Below are 20,624 nucleotides of genomic sequence, written 5' to 3'. Positions count from 1 at the left end.
AGTCACGAGTCACGAGTCAAGAATTTGTTAGTTTGAGTCTTGAGTAATGTAGCAGCAGCAGCGGCGCGTTGGTGGTTTCCCCGCGACGTGCATGAAACTCGGAGAAAGCGGTGCCACAGTGACTTCCGTTCCGGTCTGGCGGCATACGCGTGTCCGCGTGATTGCACAGTCCCGCCCGTCCACCAACGTGCATCCACTGCTGCACCACCATCCCCATCGCTCACACTCATTCACCACGGTCAGATCCGTTCCACGTGTCATTGCGCATCACAAGGGCGAGTGTAAGCGTGAGAGCGGTGCCATGAGACACGCCACAAGATGGCTCGCATTGATTCTCAAAGCGGATAGGTAAATGCGGGCCCACTCGGAAACGCCGTCTGCCTGCATCCGGCCAAACCTCCCTACTCGACAAGCTTCTCTGCTTTCGCAGGTCCGCATCTCCACTGCGACTGGCTGTGATGCTACGTGACCGGTCGGAGCGACCATACAGCGTATGTGCTCTTTCGCACCGCCTGGACCTCCACCTGCCAGCTCGTCGCTTGGTACACCATGAATATAAAGTAGCTTGCCGCTGACAAGGCGACTACGTCCCCCTTATTCATTTGCATCTCGTAAAGCAGTCACGCAGCCAGCATTAGCTTTACGTCTTACACTCACAGTCCACGCCTAAAAGTCTTTTACAGAGGAAGCCTGTGCAATCCACTGAAGATCGCAAGAAGTCTTCGACCCCTGCCTGGCACGTACCGACCCCCTCTAAGCGCACGCGACAGAACACGCACGGCAACATGTCACCTACCGCCACTACAACTGCAAAGCACGTTGCGCTCACAGGCGCAAGCGGCTTCGTAGGAGCGCACGTGTTGCGCGAGGCTTTGGCGAGCGGCTACCAGGTGCGCTCGATTGTGCGATCGGAGAGCAAGGGCAAAGAATTGCAACGATTGTTCCCATCGCCGCGCCACACGCTGGCATATGTGACCGACATTCGCAACGCGGACGAGCTGCGCGAAGCCTTCCGAGGCATCGACGTGGTGCAGCATGTTGCTTCACCGTACACACTCAAATTTCAGGATGCTGAACGCGACATGCTGCAGCCTGCCATTGACGGTACGCTTGCCGTGCTCAAAGCAGCGCACGACACGCCATCGATCAAGCACGTGCTCATCACATCCAGCTTCGCAGCGCAAAACTGTTACGAAAAGGGTGGTTCGATCCGCGACTATACATACACGGAGAAGGACTGGAATCCAGCGTCGTACGAAGATGCAAAGAAATCGGACAATAAAGTGTACACCTACGCCGCCTCAAAGGGCTTGGCCGAAAAAGCAGCTTGGGAATTCGTCGAATCTGCAAAGCCGCAATTCGTCCTGACCACTTTCATGCCGCCTGGCATCATCGGACCGATCGTGCATCCCGTGGCCAAGATGGAGGATCTCAACACGAGCTGTGCAAATGTGTGGAGCGTAGTGTCCGGCGCCGCGGGCGGCGTACCTCCTACACTGCTGCCTCAAACGGTAGACGTGCGCGATGTGGCAAAAGCCCATGTGGAAGCCATGTCTCACCCGGAAAAGTCGGCCAATCAGCGCTTCTCACTGTGCGGCTACTACATGGATTGGCAGCTCGTTGTCGATTTCCTCAAGTCGCGCTTTCCCGAGCACGCCAGCACCCTCCCGACGGGCACCCCAGGCACCCCTAATCAACCTGGACCTGTGGCCAAGCTGGATAGCGCAAAGGCCAAGAATCTCCTCGGAATCGAGTGGACGCCTTGGCAGGATACATTTGCCGACCTCACGTCGCAGTTGTATCAGCTTCAGGAGAATGTCAAGGCGGGCAAGTCGGCTCTGTGAGGTGGGCGCGCCCCAGCGGTTCGGTGCTCTTTTCCCTTAGCTGTCAAATTTCCCCTGCTCGTCCCTCCTCATCAGCACAATGCATGCCTATCAGCACTGTTCGCCCGATTGTGAGCATGAAGAGTATAGCACGTATGACACAGTCCGCCCGCTTGTGAGCGTGATGAATGAAATATGCTCAAGTGTACGTGCCTTCGTGTCAGTGCCTGTCTATTATGTGTTCGCATGTGGAGCTTCGGACAAGGCGTCACTGGGCGACGGAATCCCTACTCTGCCACGTGACAAGCTGGATTGGCACCTGGGTCAGATCACGAATCAGAATGTAAAAGCGGCGGCGTCAAGTCTAACAAAAAAAAGTATGACGGTCGTGCGTTGCCTCCTTCGCGCGCGCGCGTGTGTGGATGGATGAAGTGGAGCTGACAGACGCGGCTACGCCACAACGCGGGCTTCGAGGGCACAGGGCCAACACCCTAGGTTGGCCGCGCGCAGATGTTTGGCTGCCGCGAACGGTAAAATTACAATTTGTATGCCATCAGTCGTGGACGACCGATCGAGACACGATTATGGACATAGTCCGCGAAGCAGCAAACAACGTGTATGCACAAGGGATACAGACTCGAGTCGAAGGGCGACGATGATGAGAACAAATGCATCTATTTCCATGCTGTTGGGACAGGCAGGATCAAGAAGGGATGCATCGATTGAGTCGTGGCGTGGTAAATAAATGTGCAATCAAAGGCGAATCTTCGTTCGTCATCGATACGATCAAGTATGAGGGTGGAGCAAGTCGGCAAAGTAAGACTCGGCAGAGTGCTGGAACTCTTCCAAGGTGGATTTGGTGCCTAGCCACAGGTCCGGACGGACGATAAAGGCACGCTCGCGCGGTGCGTCCGACATCTTCTCGGCTGCAGTCCCGAACAAGCTGCTGGCTCTGCCTTCATCTGGCTGATCGTCTAGGTGAATTTCGAGGTAGTGGTGCAAAGGGTCGTCGTCGTCTTTGCTGGACGTCTCCTGGTGAGTGCCGGTAGCGTTGTGGGAGAGCGCTTGCTTGAAGCGGAGGGCAAGCGCGTCCAACAGCGCACGATCGCGCACATTGTGAGCATCGAGAATCAGGTGCATCTTCATCAATCTCGCTTGGCCTGCTTGTGCATTTGCGAAGCGTGTACGGAAAGATCCTTGCTTGGCAAATGCGTCGAGTGCATCGCACACCAATGGTCCGAGGGATCCAGACATATCGCCGCCAAGAAGGACGATGTTGAAGCAGGGAAGAGGGGCAAACGAGTCGTACAGCCTCTGCACGGCGCCAGTGCGAGGATTGAATAATCTCGGGTTCGGCGTACGGTAGCCAATCATGGGCGACGCTTGAGGCGACGCGATTGCCTGCTCCGCCCGCTCCGTGCGAGCTGCGTCCGATTCGCCGGATGCAAATCCTTGCATCTCGTCGAACTTCATCTTCTGGATCTTCCTGCTCAGATTCACATCCGCCCTCTTGACATCTAGAGCTTGGTACTTGGACACCATGCCGGAGCTTTGCCACGGCTTGTTGAGCGTACTGGGCTTGTACAAAATGTCCGTGCCCGTGAGCAGGCCCGTGTATGTGCGAGCATACCAAGAAAAGAAAGCTTGATCGGGATCCATGCTCTGGTCACCTTCTTGCGGGATGAATTGCGGAGCTTCGATTGAAGCAGGATCCTCCCCGGCCGCGATCGCAAAGTCCTTGGCGAAAGTGTCGGCACCGCGCGCACCGCACAAGAAGCGCAAGAAGCAGCTGGAAGCCTGGACGATGCGCTTGGCGGTCGCTCGGCGCTCGACGCTGTACGAGTCGATGATGGCAGGTTTGGAGATGCCCTTGGCATCGAGGATCAACTTCCAGGACAGGTTGTGACTGTCCATGCATCCGGTGTTCAGACCATACGCGCCCGCCGCACTGTGACAGTGGGCCGAGTCGCCAGCCAAGAACACACGTCCGTCTTGGTCATCGTGAAAGGACCGGGCGACGCGCTCGTTGATCTTCCACATGGTGTACCATTCGATCGGACCTTTTGGCTTGACGTAGTAGGGCGCAAAGACATCATTGATGCGCTTCATTGCCGTGTCGACATTCTCCACGTTGGGATCGGGTGCTTTGCCGTCGGCGCCCGGGAGTACCCGGACGTACAGTCTGCTCATATTGTTCTCTCGCGGAATGATTAGAACGCCGCCGTGCTCGCTGCTGAGCACGCAGCCAAAGACCCATGCATGGGGAAAGTTGGTGTCCCACTCTGCGTCGACGATCTGCCAGACGAGATTGGTGGTGACGCCGTCGAATGGGATGGAGAGACTCTTGCGGATGGCAGAGTGCGCGCCATCAGAGCCTATGAGGTAGCGAGCTCGGCACGAGCCAGACGCTCCTGTCTCGATGTTGGTCCAGTCAAGGGATATGGTCGATTTGCCTGTGTGGTCCTTTTCGCCCTCGAGTACGTAGCGGTCGAGCGTGGTGCTGCGGTCGACGTAGCACCCGAAGCGGGCAATGTCGCGGATGAGCAGCCGCTCCACCTCGGGCTGTGTGATGACCTGCAAGTACTGGAACTCGGACGGGCTGGCGTGACTGGGTCGGAAAACGAGACACTTTCCATCCTTGTACAAGATGGTGTGGTCGATGAGCGGACCTGTGGCTAGCAGCTCGTTGAGCAGGCCGAGCTGCTTCATAATCTCCAACACGCGAGGCTGCACGGCATCAGCGCGACCCACATCCAGAGACTCGGCAGCTTTGTCGACGATCTTCACTGTGAGGCCGCTACGCAGCATCTGTGACGCAGTGATCAGACCGACGGGACCCGCTGCGGATGACGAGGAGTAGATGCGCAGACTGACAAAGTCAGCACTATCATGCTGTTTCCTGCCAGGTCCTACTCACCACCGCAGATGACCACGTCATATTCGGGCACCTCGCTTTCGACCCCGGCTGGACCGTCACGAGTTGCGAAAGGAATATCTTGAGAAATGAGGGCAGGCATTGCGGCGCGACTCAATCTACTTGCGACTGGAGCGTCCTGTCCAGATGAGTTTACCTGTGCACGTTGTGCGCGTTGCCGGACCAATGAAGAATTTCCCGGCTGCGAGCTAGAGAATCTGCCAGGTTGTGGTGGGCGCGCAGTAGCCAAGAGCTAAAGTGAGTGTGCGCAGGGCGAAGAGAATGGCGAGTGTATCGTCTGAGAGGAACAGCGATGATGATGGGGGCGGGTTATTGTCAAGTTTCAGAGATGCGCATTCCGACATTTATTCGCTTTGCGATGGTAAAGTTGGTCAGCGCCCCCTCCTCGAGGCAGCACTGGCAACGTGACGCCGTAGAGCAAGGGGCAAAGCATGAATTCGGCGACACCCCCAAGGGCGCATCTCGACAGATAGGATACATCTGCCACTCACAACTGCGACCTTGGCTACAGCTTGCCACTCGCATCGCAGCGAGATGGATGCTTCCGTCCGGAGCAGCTCTGGTCCGCGAGGCGGCCAATCGACGCGTCCGCATGGCGACGACGACGACGATGATGGCGGCTGCGACGGCTGCGACGGCGGCGGCGGCGGCGGCTGCGACGAACTCCGGCGCTGATGGTGAGGAGAAGAGCTGCTGTAAGACTTGAGCTTGGCGGCGTCGGTGTCGGTGTCGGTGTCGGTGTCGGCACGCGTGGATGTTGGGGGCGGGCGCGGACGTGGAGGTGGGCGCGGGGGCGGGCGCGAGCGCGAGCGCGAGCGTGACAGCGTAGCCTTGCCCTGGTGAAGAAACACCATGCAAAGAGTCGTGAGTGTGAGTCACAGTGCTGCGCGCCGGCTTATCCGCTTGCGCCGCGCGCGTCCGAACTCGCTGCAGTTGGAGGACATCCATCAGTCTGATGAGTCACTCACGCGCAGCATGGCCAGCACGCCGACAACAAACAATTAAGCGAGCGCGGCCGCAGCGCATGAACTTCCGGCTCCATGGTGCCCGACGAGTGTGCGCACGCATCCACACCTCTGCATCGGTGCGTTGCGGTGCGTTGCGTTGCGTTGCGTGACCTCAATTCGATGGATTGATCAAACAAATGATGGTGCGATATCTGCGATGCAACCACCTCCGCCGCGGAGATGAGTGTGGTCCAGCGCCGCGCGCGCGCAGAGCAGGTGCGGACCCGAGAATTGAATCAAGAATCAAATGTGAATGCGTGCAGGCACCCGCGAACCCGCGTAGTTCGATTATATCACGTGACTTCCAATGCCCGACGCGGCTCGCAAACATCAGCAGCTGCACCGTGCTGCGCGCGTGCTCGACTTGCTGGTGCTGCATGCATGATGCTCCTCGAAGCCCCGACGATCGCCACGGTCATGTGGCTCCTCCGCGCCAGCATTTGGCGTGAGCACAGCGTCTTCCTTCGATTCGATTGGGATTAGCGCTGCATTACCGTTGTGGATGGTAGAGCGCGCTGACGGCAAGGCACACGGACTTTCAAAGCTTGCGCACGAAATCGTTGGCTTCGCGCCGCGCGGTGGATGCACTCACAAAGACCATTGATTGGCACAGTCACGAGTGAAAGGCATTCGAGGATGGGACAGTAGAAAGAAGATGCGATTGGGACTGGGACTGAGTGGCAAAGAGAATCATCGAGGATCTCGGAACATGGAAGACAAGCGGGGAGGTTCGAACGAAGACGGGTGCTTCAAGTCTGTTGGGGGAGTTGTGTTGCGTGAGAGGAGACGGACAAGCAGGCTCGTATATCATCTATAGTGGGAAAAATATGGAATACACTGGATTTATGGCTCGCTTACTTGCCAGGGGAGCCGGGTGCCGAGGAGGCAGCTGAGACAGGCGCCGAGCTGAGGTGGGCATGAAGATTATCTCCCTCGAGTCGTCTGCTGACCAGAAGAGCTAGGTGAAGGCTCTGCTCCGCGCTAAGCCTAGGGTCACAAAGCGTCTTGTACGCAGAACCCAGCTGGTCCTCTCCCAGTGGAATGCAACCGCCGGTACACTCGGTGACATTGTCACCCGTCAGCTCGAGGTGCAACCCACCGAGCGGGTTGTGCATGGCGTTGTGAACGCTGATACTCTTCTCGATCTCGCCAAAGATGTCTGCAAAGTCTCTCGTCTTGATGCCCGTCGGCGTGGTCTTTCCGTTGCCGTGGCATGGGTCGCACAACCAGAGGGGACGGTGCCCAGATGCCTGAACAGCATCGATGAGGGGAGGAAGGAAACGATCGACTTTATCCACGCCCAGTCGCGTAATCAGAGTTACCCGGCCATCCTGATAGTCGGGGTCTAATTTGTTCAGCAGAGCGACCAATTCGTCGGGTTGCATAGTCGGGCCGATCTTGCAGCCGATTGGGTTTCGTAGGCCGCGCATGAACTCGATGTGCCCTCCTTCCAGTTGACGCGTACGCTCGCCTGTCCAGATCATGTGCGCGGAAGAGTCGTAGTGGTGAGTGGCTCCAGTGACGGGGTCAAGCACGCTACGAACACTGGCTTCCTCCAGCGAAAGGTTGAGGGCTTCATGAGATGTCCACAGCATTTCGCTGCCCATGGCTCGTGACAAGTGGTCCAGGGTGCGAGAGCTAGCCTTGTCGCCGTTGCGCGCAGAAGACGCATAGAGCAGCAGCGCGTCCTCGATGCGCGAGTGGACTTGATGAGCCTTGACACGCAGAATCTCGCTGTCGATAGAGTCGGCGTCGAAGTTCAATTCCTTGATGGCGGCGTCGAGTAGCTGTTGCTCGGTGCTGAGGCTGCGCAGGTAGTTGATCGTCGTCGAACTATGGAAGTACGCCGAGACAAGCCTGTCTGGGTCCGGTTGCCTATCGGTGAGATCCATTCCGTTGACAGAGTCGCCGCGGAAAGAGGGGTACTCTTTGCCGTCCACAACCTCGGCCAATTTGCTTCTGGGTTTGGCATACTGCCCGGCAATGCGGCCGACGCGCACAACTGGTGTCTTGGCTCCCATGAAGATGATGAAGCTCATCTGCAAGAGAATACGGAGCTGCGCTGAGATGTGGTCCTCCGTGCATTCATTGAAGGCTGAGCGCGGGCGGGTGGGTCGTCAATGAAATCAGCGATCCAGCTACTGACAGATACGACCGTCGCCTTGGTCGAGTACTCACCCTCGGCGCAGTCACCGCCATGCAGAAAGAATGCCTCGCCGCGAGCACCTCGAGCATAATCTTCGCGAGCACGTTCGATCTCGCCGGCCGACACGAGGCTGGGGAGATGCGAAATCTTGCTGAGCGCTTTGAAGAGAGCGCCCTGGTCCGGATAGACGATGTCTTGAGTGACAGGCTTAGACCGCCAAGAAGTTGGGTGCCAGTCTGTCTCTGTTGGCGCGGTGGCTTGAGTCTTCAGCGATTGCTGTTGGCCCAGCAGCGCCTTCTTAGTGGACAGCTCGAAAGCCATGTGACCGAGGTCGAGTTTGGGTGGTGCGTTGTGAATAGCCGGCATCGTGTTGCGCCTATTTAGGTGTGTGGTGTGAGAAGGCGTTGCGTCGTGGTGGCAGATAAAATAGTCTAGTTCGGTGCGATGTCTGTCGTCTATCGTAAAGGTTGGCAGAGCATTTGCCAAGAGTTCAAGGTTGTGGGTCGGGGGTCCGTGCAAGTGAAAGTGAGCTGGGGAAGATGGAGATATCTTTTCGTGGTCTGCTCCCGACATTTATATGTGTGAAAGGCACGTAACAGTCCTGGCGAGTCGCTGCGAAGGATGGGCCTAGTGCGCTTGGGCGAGGGAGCTCAGGCTGCTGGTAAGGCGAACTGAGCCCAGGATAGTTTCGATGTACACGATAACCTCTGAGCGCGCCTTTGGCCGTGCGCTGACCCGTCGGCGGATCGAGCGCACGACGTAGCACCTGGGCGGGGGGGGTGAATGTGGACCTGTGCAGTCCGTACAGCGTTCGCCGTGGGTGGTTGCGATGTACCTGGCGGACTCTGACCGCCCACTTGGCCGTGCCTTGATCCGTCGGCTCACGGCCCCGCCGGTACCACCGGCGCTTCAGTGTAGGCGCTGTGGTCTCGCATCTTATCTCGCTGGCTTGTGGTTTGCCGTTGCGCATGCCAAACCTTAAAGTGAGAGCAACGAATACGCATGTGAGTCGCCATATCCGCTCGCATTCATGCGCCGCGGCAAGTTGAATGGGAGGATTGCATCACCGCCGGCTTATCGCCATGCACCAGCTGGCAGCCCAAAGATGGTCAAGGTGGATGTGAAACTGAGCTTTGTTTCATGTTTGATTGCGGTACCGCTCACGGGTGCAGTCCTTGCCTCTCGATCATCGTGACTGTATAGAGGACTGATGCAGTCGAATGCGCACGTTGGCGTAGGCGCAGCGGCGAATTCCTGCTTGTTCCGGCTGCATGTAACACCAGCAGCAGCAAGAGTGCCTGCAATTCGACTGTGCGAGACAGTGAACCCCGCCCTCTGAGAGATGTGAGGTGGACTGGCCGAGCTCATTTGGACCGGCCATTTTGCAGTCGTACGTCGTTGAGGCGTTGCTTCCCAAGCTTGGCTTTCTCGGGGCAGTTCGATTCGGCCTAGCTTCGCGTAGTTGTGCCGCTCTCGGTGTCGAATCGGCTGCGGCGAGCTGCGCACGGAGATGGTGGAAGGTGATTTGACACGGAGATGATGGTGTTTCACTTTCACTGCTTGGATATCACACCAAACTCTGCCGAGGGCTGTATATAGACATCTTGCATGCATGCTGCATGCATGCACGATGAGATAGGCACGCTTTCGTCACGTGCTACAGGTGGGACCCATCCCGCGGACGCATACTCAGATCAAACGCTGGGCCGAAATTTCAATCACGCAGGTTGCCCGCCGCTTTCGCGTCTCCGCGACCGCGCGCATTCACTTCCGCCCGGCCCTCGCTGCGAACCCGCAACTAAGTCCACCTCAGCGGATTGCCTGCAGTAGGTATTATAGTCTGTGCCTGCGCATGTGCGAATCAACCGCAACAACTTCGGAGCGATGATATGCGAGCTTGTCACAAAGTCGACAATGGCCATGCTGTGCATCTGCCCCCGCCCTGCTGACCACCAGTGTCCAGAGCTCTTACGATGAGTGGCGTAGAACAGGGCAGGTAGGCAGGCAGGCAGGCAGGCAGGCAGGCAGGCAGGCAGGCAGGCAGGCAGGCAGAAAGACAGACGAGCAGAAAGACAGACAGACAGCCAGACTGGGAATGGGGCATCCCTCGGACCATTCCGTCCCTACTTCTCTCTGCTTGCTCGCTCGCATTCGCATTCTCGCCTGCCAGCCTCTGGCGTATGGCCCACCACTACCTTCTCGCTAGTGCAGTGCAGTAGCACCTTGAAGTGCTTGGCTTGCGCTTGCGTCTGCATGTCCGGTGGCCCATCTCCGCTCGCGCTCGCCTCCGCCCTTGAATGGTACACACACGCCAAAAGTCTCGTAAGCGGCGCACTTGCATGCGACAGGTGCAAAAAGAGCATGGCGTATGGAGGTCAGTGTGAATAAGCGATCCGCTTCAGGTGATGCCGTTGGTGGGCCTGCAGGAAGATCAGAGCAGCGCTGCTGGCCGAAGCGCGCTCGGAGCGGAGGAAGCGTGTGCGTCTCTATCTCTCTTCAAGGTACACGTTTTCCTCATAAATGACTGCCCTGCGCACATCCACCTTGCGAGACGGCATGTCATCATCCCTTGCCACTCTGGATGCTTTCCTCTTTCAACACACGGACTGAAACTGCTTCAAGCGTTGCATTCGCCATCCTTCACAATCCAAAGCGGCGCTGAGCGGCAACGAAAGCGACACAAGCATGAGTTCTTTCGGCACACACTTTCGCGTTACGACGTTCGGCGAAAGCCACTGCAGATCGGTGGGCGCCATTGTGGATGGCTGTCCTCCAGGCTTGGACCTGAACGAGTCGCTGATTCAGGCGCAGTTGCGTCGACGAAGGCCCGGCCAGAGCGCGCTCACCACGCCACGTGATGAGAAGGATCAGGTGGCGATCCAGAGTGGTGTGGAGCGCGGAGTGACGCTGGGAACGCCCATCTGCATGTTGGTGCAGAATATGGACCAAAGACCTCACGACTACAAAGACGAGACGCTTGACCTCTATCCGCGCCCATCTCATGCGGACTACACCTACCTACGCAAGTACGGCGTCAAGGCTAGCAGCGGAGGTGGACGTAGCAGCGCGAGAGAGACGATCGGCAGAGTCGCTGGAGCGGCAATCGCTGAGCAATACCTCAAGTTGGCGTACGGCATCGAATGTGTGGCATTCGTCAGCAGCGTTGGTCCCGTCAAACTTCCCAAGAATGCTACCGAGGCCAAGACGCAAGCCCGTATGGCAGCTGCCCTTCAAGCTCCAAGGCTCGAAAATAGTCCACCTCAAAGCGAGGAGGAGGAGGAGGAGGAGGAGAAGACGCGCGCCTATCTTCAACGTCATCACAGCGACAAGAGTGCCGCCGCCGACGACGGCCTGCAATATCCTACCAGCTCTGCGTATCGAGGTTTGCTAGCTGCAGTCTCTCGTGAGCAGGTTGACGCGTCTCCCGTGCGTTGCCCCGACGAAGCTACCGCTGCTCGCATGACATCCGTGAGTTTTTTTTTTTTTGGTTTTTTTGGCAACGCAAGCCACAGCAGCTGCTTCATCCTGCCTTTAACTCGGGGCCGAGCTAAAGACCCAACACGACACGTGCTCTCAATGCCTTTTTCTCCAGGTCATTGAGGAGTGTAGGGACGCGCACGATTCGATCGGTGGCACCGTCACCTGCGTTCTTCGTAACGTGCCACCCGGCTTGGGCGAGCCAGCGTTCGACAAGCTCGAGGCGACGCTAGCCCATGCCATGCTGAGCATTCCCGCCACGAAGGGATTCGAATTCGGCTCCGGATTCGATGGGGCTGCCATGCGCGGATCTCAACACAACGACAAATTCGTACCCCACCCCAACGGTCTGGGTCCTACCGGCTCCGCGCTCCGCACAGAGACGAATTGGAGCGGAGGAATTCAAGGCGGCATCTCTAACGGTGAAGACATCTACTTTACCGTTGCTTTCAGTGAGTATCGCCGAAAAGCGTAGTTTGGAAGGGTTTTGATCGCCACCCATCAAGCAGCACAGACAGCTGATCATCCTCTGCACGGGAATTTGTGAACCTATGCCTTGCCCGTACAGAACCAGCTGCGACAATCTCTCAGGAGCAGGAGACGGCCCAATACGATGGCAGCTCGGGCGTACTGGTCACTCGTGGTCGACACGATCCCTGCGTGCTGCCCCGCGCTGTCCCCATCGTCGAAAGCATGGCCGTGCTTGCCGTGATGGATGCGCTGATGGGGCAACTGTCGAGAGAAGGTGCTACTAGCTCGCTGAGATCCAGAGAGCTGGACGCGAGACACACGGAAGCGTGGGACGCTTTGCCATCCAGCATGAGATTGCGTTGAACAAGTTCAGGTTGGCTGTGACGCGCGTCCCTTGATACAATACTCTAGACTCCATCGTCCGTACAAGCTCCCTGTGTTTGCGCCCCTCTATACAATACTTCAAGACTTCTCTATCGTCCGTATAAACTTCCTGTTCTCTCGTGAGAATTGTGATTGCAATTGAAGTATCCACCCGCACAATCGACGCTCGCTGCGCACTCTCCTCTGCGTCGCTGCCAGCTCGGGGTTCTGGTGGAATGAGAGCAGAGGCGATGCGGAAGTACAGGATACGCTGGAGTCGACACTGTTGTGAATGTAGTGATACGAATACGACTCTTCCTCCGTACACTGCGGCTGCCCCCTCCCCCGCGGCCCCCCCCTTGGTAGTCGTCTTTTCAGCGCTCGGCTCAAGTTGCCCGCAGCAAGAAGTGAGGCGCATTTGTGGCACGTGCGTATATGCTCATGTCTTCGAAATGTTGACCACGCGCGCAACTCCAAATAGAATCTGCCGTGCCGCTTGTCTCGACGTTGCGATCTTGCTCTCCGGTCAGGTACGGTACTACTACAGCTTTGGATCAGCTAGCTAGGCCACCGTTTGACCGTGGCGCGGCGCGGGCGCGAGAGATGTACATACACGCGTGTCACCTAGCTTTGACCCAAAAGATCAGTCGCGCTAGAGATTAGTTATGGATGCATGCAGCAGCAGTACGGCGTGAAGCGCTAAGGATACATGGGTAGACCGTATGGTCTGAGCACGCCGGAGTCTCACGTGAGGGGAGACAGCATGCGTGTAAAAAGGTGAAATTCGGCGATGATGTCATCTCGTCTACGCCTACCTACATACCTTGCAAATCACAATCAAGAATCTGAATCAAGAATCCTAACAGATGCGAGAAAGGGAATAGGCGAGGGAGAGCGAGCGCGGCGCGGCGCGGCACGATGCGGAGTCGCTGCTGCATGCTGCTGGACGATAAGCGCGCGCTTGGATGGAATTCAATATTTCGAGTCATAGTGAGTGTTGGCCGCGATTGCGCTGGCGCCATTCACGATTCAGATTCTTGGGTCCGTCCATCATGCGTGATGTGATGGTGGCGCGGCACATTGATTCAAATTCACGATTCACGATTGCTGCGCACAGCTCAGGACTTGCGCGGACGATTCGCTCGATCGGCATCAAGTAAAGCGCCGGCCGGCCGTGACCTCGGCGCTGAAAGGCGCTCGATCTCTCTCTGCAGCTTCTGTGGTGTAGTCGTGAGTGGTACAACAGGCAGCTCTCGTGCGTCGGTCCTCTACGAGCGACCGATCGAGAAGGGTGTTGAGAGCAACGATTTGGAAATGAAATTTCGGCTGCTACGTTCGCCGACTCGTTGTAATTATGCCGCTGCAAGCCCTGTTCTAAGCCCGTGCCGCTAAGTTGCGCTGCTCACGTCACGCATGCAGCCCGGCCATGTTGCGCCGTTCTGTGCTTGGTACCGCTGAACCCCATGGTGGATCTCGACGCAGGGCACCCGCGGGAGCCGAATGGAAGGTGGCGCGCGGTCACACAGCCTCCCTAGCTGCGATCGATCGTCCTGTACAAATGTGAATGCTGGAGCTAGCCTAGCGCTAGCCCCTACGCAGAGCGCGGTCAGCGCACCAATTCTCAAATGTTGACATCACGATTCCTCGGGATGGAACGCGCTACGGGGCTACACGGCTGCCGGCTGCGCCTCGGCACAGCCTCTGGTGTATAGCGGACAGTCGCTGTGACTGTGTGACTGTACCTTGACTGTTGACCAGGCCCGCAGCGTGAATCGTGAATCAGGTCGGCGCTAAAGCTCATGCATACGCGCGCGTGCGTGCGTGCGTGCGTGCGTGCGTGCGACGCCCGACGCCCGACGCCCGGCCGCTAGCTCCAACACAATCCATCGATCGATGACTCACGACTACACTGCTGACTCTTTGGCCCATGTCAGGTCGCTTTTCACGACGTGATGCTTCTGCTTGCTAAAGTCGTGCTACTCGACTTCCGCTATTTTGCATTCTGATGGACGTCGAGAGTCTTGAGTAGGAGTAGAGGCTAGAGATGATGATGCAATCAGTGCAGCAGGGGGAGACTCAGCGGAGTACCGTACCTATGGCAGCAAGCAGCATTGAAGCATTTCACAATCACGATTGGTTGCAAGCATCGAAGCATGAGCGAAGGAGCGGCATGGACTCGACTTGCCGGTCCATGCACGCGCGCATGTAGCGCCAACAGTCACGAGTTCGTCCGACTACAGTCAGAGTAGTAGTGCTCTGGAGAGTCGATGCAAGTATAGTCAGAGTGCTTTCGACTCCGTTCCTCGATCAAAACTCCGCGCAGCGTGGCGTTTTCTCAAAAATCAAAAAACGCGCTTATCTTTGGTTTGTTCAACATTCATGATTGCGCCTGGCTAAGCATCAAGCGACACGCACAAGGCATGCGTCTCCCGCATTTGCATCCCCATCGGCCGAGTCACGCACAAGTCTGGTGAGCGTGGGCATTCGAGCATTGCTTACGGTTACAATCCACTCACGAGTGATCTGCTCGGCCAGCAGTGCGTAGAAGAGCAAATTGCACTTCGTATGCGCTCATTCGGCAGCGGCAGCAACGGCAGCGGCAGCAGAGACCCCGACACTACTGTACTACGTCTCGATTCGGTCTGCGCTAGCGCCTCAAAGAGGATCACAACAGTCACGTACACGTTCACGTTCATTGCGAACTTTCCATTCACGACTCAAAACTCGAGCATCAACGCATTCTGCAAGGTTCAAACTCCGATCGACGATTCGATTTGGCCGCCTATATCCACGATCGGAACGTTTGCGCTGTGCGTGACGTTGTGCCTTGCCGCGCCCTGCCGCGCCCTGCCGCGCCTTGCCTTCCTGCTAGTCCAACGGCCAGCTCGGTGACTCGCCCTTTGGCATAGCTAGCTGGCTAGCTGCAGCGGCAACGACGCCTCAATGAATGTGCAGATCGCAAGATATGGACGCGATGAACGCGGGTGTTTGGTGCGATCCACATCGCTTTCCCCTCTAGCGCTATACCGCCTCGGATTGCACAGCAGTGTGCCTGACTAATGCAACGGGTGCAGCGCCATGCCGAGTCATTACCCCTTGTGCTGCTGCTGTTGCTGCTCGAGAGCTAATTTCCAGAAGGTGAGCCGGGATGAGGTGTGCTGTGCGCCTACACCATTTCTCCAATGCGCAGCCTGCCACCCAAGGCGATCCGGTGCCGCAGCCGTCGCCGTACAAGTCCGTATAAATGACCTCCAGCTCGATTTAGTTGGACCAGAGTACGTCTCTTCCGCCCTTTTGCCCCATCCATGTCCTCCCTTGCGAGGCGATGCCATTCGTACGTCTTATTAGCAGACAAGCACACCTCACACTTACATCCCTAGCGCGCAGTCGTAATCTTGGTCAGCCCCCCAGTCAGAGAAAAAGCGGACAGAGCGGGCCAGCCTAGAGCAGCCTTCGCAGCACGAACAAGCGTCATTGCCTAGGTGGTCACGACGCGGGCGATTGGGGGGTTATATACCGGCTGCTATCCTCGATCTCAGGTAGCGAAGTCGATTCACGAGAATTGGCCCGTGCGCACAGCAGCAGCACATCCACCACCCACGGCTCGCGTGGAGCGGCGCCTTGTTCACATTGCACGCACTTACGCACGCATGCATGCGCATGCATTCAGCATCCAGCAGCACGCACCTTGATCTTGGAAGAGCAAAGAGCAGAAAGACATGCCCCGCGTCCCGTCTCACGCCGCGTCTTGGCAAGCGTCGCGGCACGAAGACGTGCCTTCGTCAGCATGGTCCATGACCGCGACCGCGCTAGCCGCTCCGCACGCCGACGCATCACCGCATCAAAAGGGCAGCGGGACAAAAGGCTCGAGTCCGCGTAGCTCCTCGCACAAGAGCGCGCTGAATGTGAATCACGATGCTGCACGGCTTGATGCCGCTCTAGCATCAGCAGACTTTGAACAGGTTACTCAGACTCGAACTCCTTTTATGGGAGAAATGTTTTCCGACTCCTCTTACGATGGCTTTTCTGATATGCTGGGCCAAACTTTCTTGCAAAACGCTGGCAGTACCGCGCAGCAGCAGCAGCAGCTATCACATTCAGGCTCGAGCAAAGACTTGGCTACTTCCTCATCTGCCAGCCAGCAGGACGCGCACAGAGGCTCCGATACGGGACCGGGACCGGGATCTGGCGACACTTGGAACTTTGGCGTGACCAATATGCATTCATCTGCGCGCACCACCCCCTCCCACAGCCGCCAGGCCAGCCAGGATGGCACGGAGGACGGCGAGGTGGCGAAAGGCAGCAGCAGCACCAACACATCAACCAACGCTCGTCAGAGCGCTTGCCCGTTTTGCGATCGAGTCTTCAAACGCAGCGATTTGGCACTGCGTCACATTACCCGCGTCCGTGAGTCTTGCCTGTATGACTGGGCGCCGGTCCGGGCGCACGCTCATCAGCCTTTTTTTTTGATCGCGCGTCTCTTTTCCTTCCACGCTCTGTTTTCGATCTTTCCATCATCTCTCGCTACCTATGTGTGTGCGCACCTGGGCGCCCGTGAAGACTCCTCTTCGACAGCTCACAAATGCAAGCATTGCGATGTCGGATTTTCACGCTCGTGAGTCGGCAAATTCGCAGCCCAGACTCCGTCGTCGGCGCCCGGAATACAGACCACCCGTGCTCATCCTGCATCTTCATCTGGTGGCTGCCTTGCAGGGATGTATTGAAGAGGCACATGACTACCTGTCGAAAAGGCCCTGGTGGAAAGAGCCTCAAGCCTATGAAGAAGGCTTGTGAATCGTGTGCTTCGCTAAAGATTGTGTGCGATCGTCAAGACCCATCCTGCGCTTCGTGTAGAGATCGTGATATCCAGTGTATATACAAGCCCAGCGCTAAACTTGTGCGCACCAAGTCCCCAGTCAGAGTGTCGTCGGATGAAGAAATTCCGATGGCCAAGGAACGCTGTGCGCCCCAACATCCATCCGATGGCCACTTTGAGGACCAGCATAGCAGCTCCTCACGGCAGCAACACGCACCACCCTCTATGCAGTCACCCGAAGCCTCTCAGCCACAGCCTGCGGACCCAGCAGTGAGCCACCCACCGGCCGCCGTTTCAAGATCTGTGCATCAGTCTGGCATGCCAGCCTATGACCCGGCACTAGTCATGCCTGGCTTTGCCGATGCTACTGGTGCAAGCGCGTGGAATGGCCCTGACCAGAACATTCCGATGGACGTGAATGGCGTTCCTGTCACAGCAGCGCTGACGATGGATCTCGGTCAGAATGCACATTTGCAAGACCAGGCAATGCAAGACTGGTCGAGTGAACTGCACGGGCCGGCCGCATTTGCATACGCCACCTCGGGTGCAGACATGCCACCCTTACTAGCCCCTCAGCAGGTCGCACCAGATGCGAGCCTGTCCATGCCCATGATGGACATCATACACTCGACTGGCCTTACTCCATACGACGTGGGTATCGATGCGAAGATGAACCAAAATTCGCAAGCTGCTCCCGTCGCCTCCACTAGCGGTAGCATCTCGGAGTACCCCCGCACAGCGGATATTGAACAAGGCCAGGAACAAGCGCTTCATCTGAGCGACGTGCTCCTAGGAACCGCACCAGGCTCTTCTTCCCTTGCATCCGACACTTCCACTCGCGGCCACAACGACGGTGGAAATGCAAATTTACCCTTTGGCGGTCTGGCGCCGAGCATTGAAGGCGTGACCGGAGGATCTGCAGAAGCCTCCCTGCTCGGCTTCTTGCATCACAACGACTTTTTCGCGCGGGTGCAAAGCCCCTTGTCAGACTTGCTGGTCGCGGGCACACCATCTTTCTTGCCGCCTGGCGCCGACGCGAGCCGACTCACACAGCCAGAGCACCACATATGGCCTGTCATGCCTTCCGCAAAGTGAGCAAGCGATGGCACCGTTGATGTCGCCGCCGCCGTGGTTGACGCGTGGCACGCCGTGCCCTTCTCGATCTTTCTCATCGCTTCTCTCCGGCCCGCTGCCATTCTCCCCCAAAGCGCCAATCTTTCGCAGGCTTTACTAGATTTCGAGGTTCAAGCTCTTGCATGTGGCCTCGCCTCACCAGCGCTCAAGCTCAGCGCCAACAACTTTTTTGGTCGCTTCATCTCTCAATACCCACTCGTGCACCTCGCCACTTTCGACTTCGCCAACTGTCCTGGAGAATTCGCGCAATGCGCGCTCATCGTCGGTTTGAGGTTCGACGAGTCCGATGCAGCGCAGCGCTTCAGTACAAAAATGCTCATGACCTCCGGCGAGCGAATGACGTCCGCGTTCTTAGAAGTGAGCTTGCTGGGCTTGTGGCAGGTCATCGTCAGATCCGCATCCTCATCTGACCTCACTCGCTTTTTCAAATTCTTGCCTGTTCAGTCCGAAACGCGCCAAGATTCTTACGTTGCTCTTCTCATAGCTGGGCTACTGGCGCTCAAATTCAGCTGCTTCTCGAGCACGAACGCCAAATTGCAGTTGACGAGCCGGCTATTGACCGGTAACCTGATGTCGTTGCTTCAAGTCACCAATTTTGGCGCCGCGGCCTGGCCGCACGATCAGCACTCTCCAGAGCTGTGGCACGCGTGGGCCTTGAACGAATGGAAGAAGCGGTGAGCTCATACGGCATGCCCACGATGCGCCCGCAAGTTCGACGGATACTGATGCTTCAAATTTGTCAATTGACCCCCGTCGTTGCGCGCCCAGCTTGGTGCTTTTGACATCGGTCGAAGATGCTGCCCAAATGATCTTTTTCGGTCACTCCTTTGGAATGCAGCGCTCGATGATAGAATCCATGAGGATGCCGTACGCCTCCGAGATATGGAACAAGCCGGATGCCCACTCTTGGGCCGAAAGCATGAGGATGCTTGCGGAAGCGCCACCCACACTTCCTCAGGCGCTATCCACCCTCGCCTCGCCCAAGGCTGCTTTGAGGCCCGGCCTCGCAACGCCATTTTCCATGTGGATTCTGATACACATCCAAGTCAATAGTGCTTGCAACGCGCTGCGTTTGGCACAGTCCGCGGTCAAAGCGCACGCCGCCGCAACAGCCAAGAACGCAATGCAAGCCCACGAAATGCAACGCAAGGGCAGCACTGCATCATCGGACGCCTCTGCTCTCGGCACCTCGGCGTCGAGCGCGTCGACGCCGTGGTATCCATCCAAGACGACGTCTGGTGGGCCCGCCACTGTTACCACTCATCCGGACCATTTGTCCCCCAGCACGCAACAGGCGCTGATTGTAAAGCTCGAACAGCTTATCATCTCGCTCGAACGGTGGAGAGTGCATTGGGTGGAGGGCGAAAGAGCGGGCTTCGATTCCGAGGCATACCGAACGGCCCCCCAACGATTCATCTTCGACGCGGTGCCTTTCGTGGCGCTGTGCACCGCCTTTATGAGGCGGACGATGCGCGTGCTGAAAAGTGGAGGGAATACAGAGGGCCTCAGGCCGCGTTTGAATGAACTCGACAATTGGGTCGCTTTGACCACATGCTCCAATCCGACCGAACACTCCAACGAGTCGGCTCACGATATGAACATTGACGGGGGCGAGGCCTGTACGACGCCGGATGTGGAGGAGAACCCAGACGAGTCGTGGGCCAGCAAATATTTGCAAAGCTTGCGGGCTTCCAGAGCGGAGAGGAAAGGCAAGCTTTCAGCCAGGTCCAGCTCTGCCCCTGCATCTGATTCCACGGACGCATCTGGGTCTGCCCCTGCGAGTGCAGCTTCCAGGCGACCCTCGATCCATCCCTTGTGGCTCATCGAGGATCTAGCCATCGCTGAGCCGGCCAGGCACGATTCGGGGTGAACTCTCGCGCACGCTGCGCAACCTCGGACGTTGCCACGCTCTCGCCCTCTCGCCGCCGGCCAACAAGTTGGGAAGCTGTGATTCCTCTCTCTCCATTCTCCACAATTTGGCCGAAACGTGCTCTCGCGGGGACATTCCAGCTCCAACATGCCCCATCTCCTATCGCTAGCGGGCCAGTGTGCGCCTTCTTTCAAGAAAGAAGCCTTGGGCGCTGTACTTCATCTGTTCAACTTGTACACAAGCTCCGTGAAATAGAACATTTTTTTATTTTTTAGTCTTTTATTATTTTTTTTTCATTTTTTTTTCTTTCGTCGCTGTTGCAATCGCTGCCGCCACACTTGGCAACAAGAATCCCATCGTTTCATTTGCTGCGAACGGTGCAGACCCGCTCGCTTTGCTTTGTGCGCCTCCTCGATTATGACTGCGATCAGCTCACGACGCAAATTCGCCAGCACCAATGCCGACGAACGTAGCGTTCCATCGCAATCTCTAGCGGAGCGTTGGGGCTTTGCTCCGGGGCATTCCAGACTCATTCACGATTGTCAAGGGGGGCCCTCACGATTCGGCGGTGGGGGGGGGGGG

General features: G+C 57.3%; 7 protein-coding genes across 7 annotated transcripts; 4 read left to right on the top strand and 3 right to left on the bottom strand.

Moving 5' to 3' along the window:
- The first annotated feature begins 632 nt into the window (after positions 1–632).
- IE81DRAFT_257076 (NAD(P)-binding protein) lies at positions 633–1,880 on the top strand. Its single transcript, XM_025511362.1, has one exon. The coding sequence runs from the start codon at positions 786–788 to the stop codon at positions 1,842–1,844; it is 1,059 nt and encodes a 352-aa protein (XP_025366978.1). The 5' UTR covers positions 633–785; the 3' UTR covers positions 1,845–1,880.
- A 665-nt stretch (positions 1,881–2,545) lies between these two features.
- On the bottom strand, positions 2,546–4,834 carry IE81DRAFT_257064 (hypothetical protein). The gene is made up of 2 exons (XM_025511361.1): positions 4,741–4,834; positions 2,546–4,692 (listed from the first exon to the last, which is right to left on the bottom strand). Exon 2 carries the CDS (start codon positions 4,629–4,631, stop codon positions 2,610–2,612), a length of 2,022 nt encoding a protein of 673 aa, XP_025366977.1. The 5' UTR covers positions 4,632–4,692; positions 4,741–4,834; the 3' UTR covers positions 2,546–2,609.
- A 1,785-nt stretch (positions 4,835–6,619) lies between these two features.
- On the bottom strand, positions 6,620–8,277 carry IE81DRAFT_332064 (3-deoxy-7-phosphoheptulonate synthase; the record flags this gene model as incomplete). Its single annotated transcript, XM_025515289.1, has 2 exons — positions 6,620–7,860; positions 7,944–8,277. The coding sequence occupies 2 exons, from the start codon at positions 8,275–8,277 to the stop codon at positions 6,620–6,622; spliced, it is 1,575 nt and encodes a 524-aa protein (XP_025366976.1).
- A 2,122-nt stretch (positions 8,278–10,399) lies between these two features.
- On the top strand, positions 10,400–12,340 carry IE81DRAFT_257014 (chorismate synthase). The gene is made up of 3 exons (XM_025511359.1): positions 10,400–11,379; positions 11,504–11,840; positions 11,957–12,340. Exons 1-3 carry the CDS (start codon positions 10,597–10,599, stop codon positions 12,220–12,222), a joined length of 1,386 nt encoding a protein of 461 aa, XP_025366975.1. The 5' UTR covers positions 10,400–10,596; the 3' UTR covers positions 12,223–12,340.
- Positions 12,341–12,780: 440 nt separating this feature from the next.
- Positions 12,781–13,279, bottom strand: IE81DRAFT_257025 (hypothetical protein). Its single transcript, XM_025511360.1, has 2 exons — positions 13,046–13,279; positions 12,781–12,965 (listed from the first exon to the last, which is right to left on the bottom strand). Exons 1-2 carry the CDS (start codon positions 13,242–13,244, stop codon positions 12,922–12,924), a joined length of 243 nt encoding a protein of 80 aa, XP_025366974.1. The 5' UTR covers positions 13,245–13,279; the 3' UTR covers positions 12,781–12,921.
- Positions 13,280–15,756: 2,477 nt separating this feature from the next.
- On the top strand, positions 15,757–18,214 carry IE81DRAFT_256966 (hypothetical protein). Its single transcript, XM_025511358.1, has 3 exons — positions 15,757–16,629; positions 16,783–16,837; positions 16,936–18,214. The coding sequence occupies exons 1-3, from the start codon at positions 15,942–15,944 to the stop codon at positions 18,131–18,133; spliced, it is 1,941 nt and encodes a 646-aa protein (XP_025366973.1). The 5' UTR covers positions 15,757–15,941; the 3' UTR covers positions 18,134–18,214.
- Positions 18,215–18,668: 454 nt separating this feature from the next.
- Positions 18,669–20,316, top strand: IE81DRAFT_256954 (hypothetical protein). Its single transcript, XM_025511357.1, has one exon. The coding sequence runs from the start codon at positions 18,978–18,980 to the stop codon at positions 20,040–20,042; it is 1,065 nt and encodes a 354-aa protein (XP_025366972.1). The 5' UTR covers positions 18,669–18,977; the 3' UTR covers positions 20,043–20,316.
- Positions 20,317–20,624: the final 308 nt, after the last annotated feature.

Source organism: Ceraceosorus guamensis (genome assembly GCF_003144195.1).
Source record: "Ceraceosorus guamensis strain MCA 4658 unplaced genomic scaffold IE81scaffold_93, whole genome shotgun sequence".
NCBI lineage: Eukaryota > Fungi > Basidiomycota > Exobasidiomycetes > Ceraceosorales > Ceraceosoraceae > Ceraceosorus > Ceraceosorus guamensis.
This window is presented reverse-complemented; position numbering and strand designations above follow the sequence as displayed.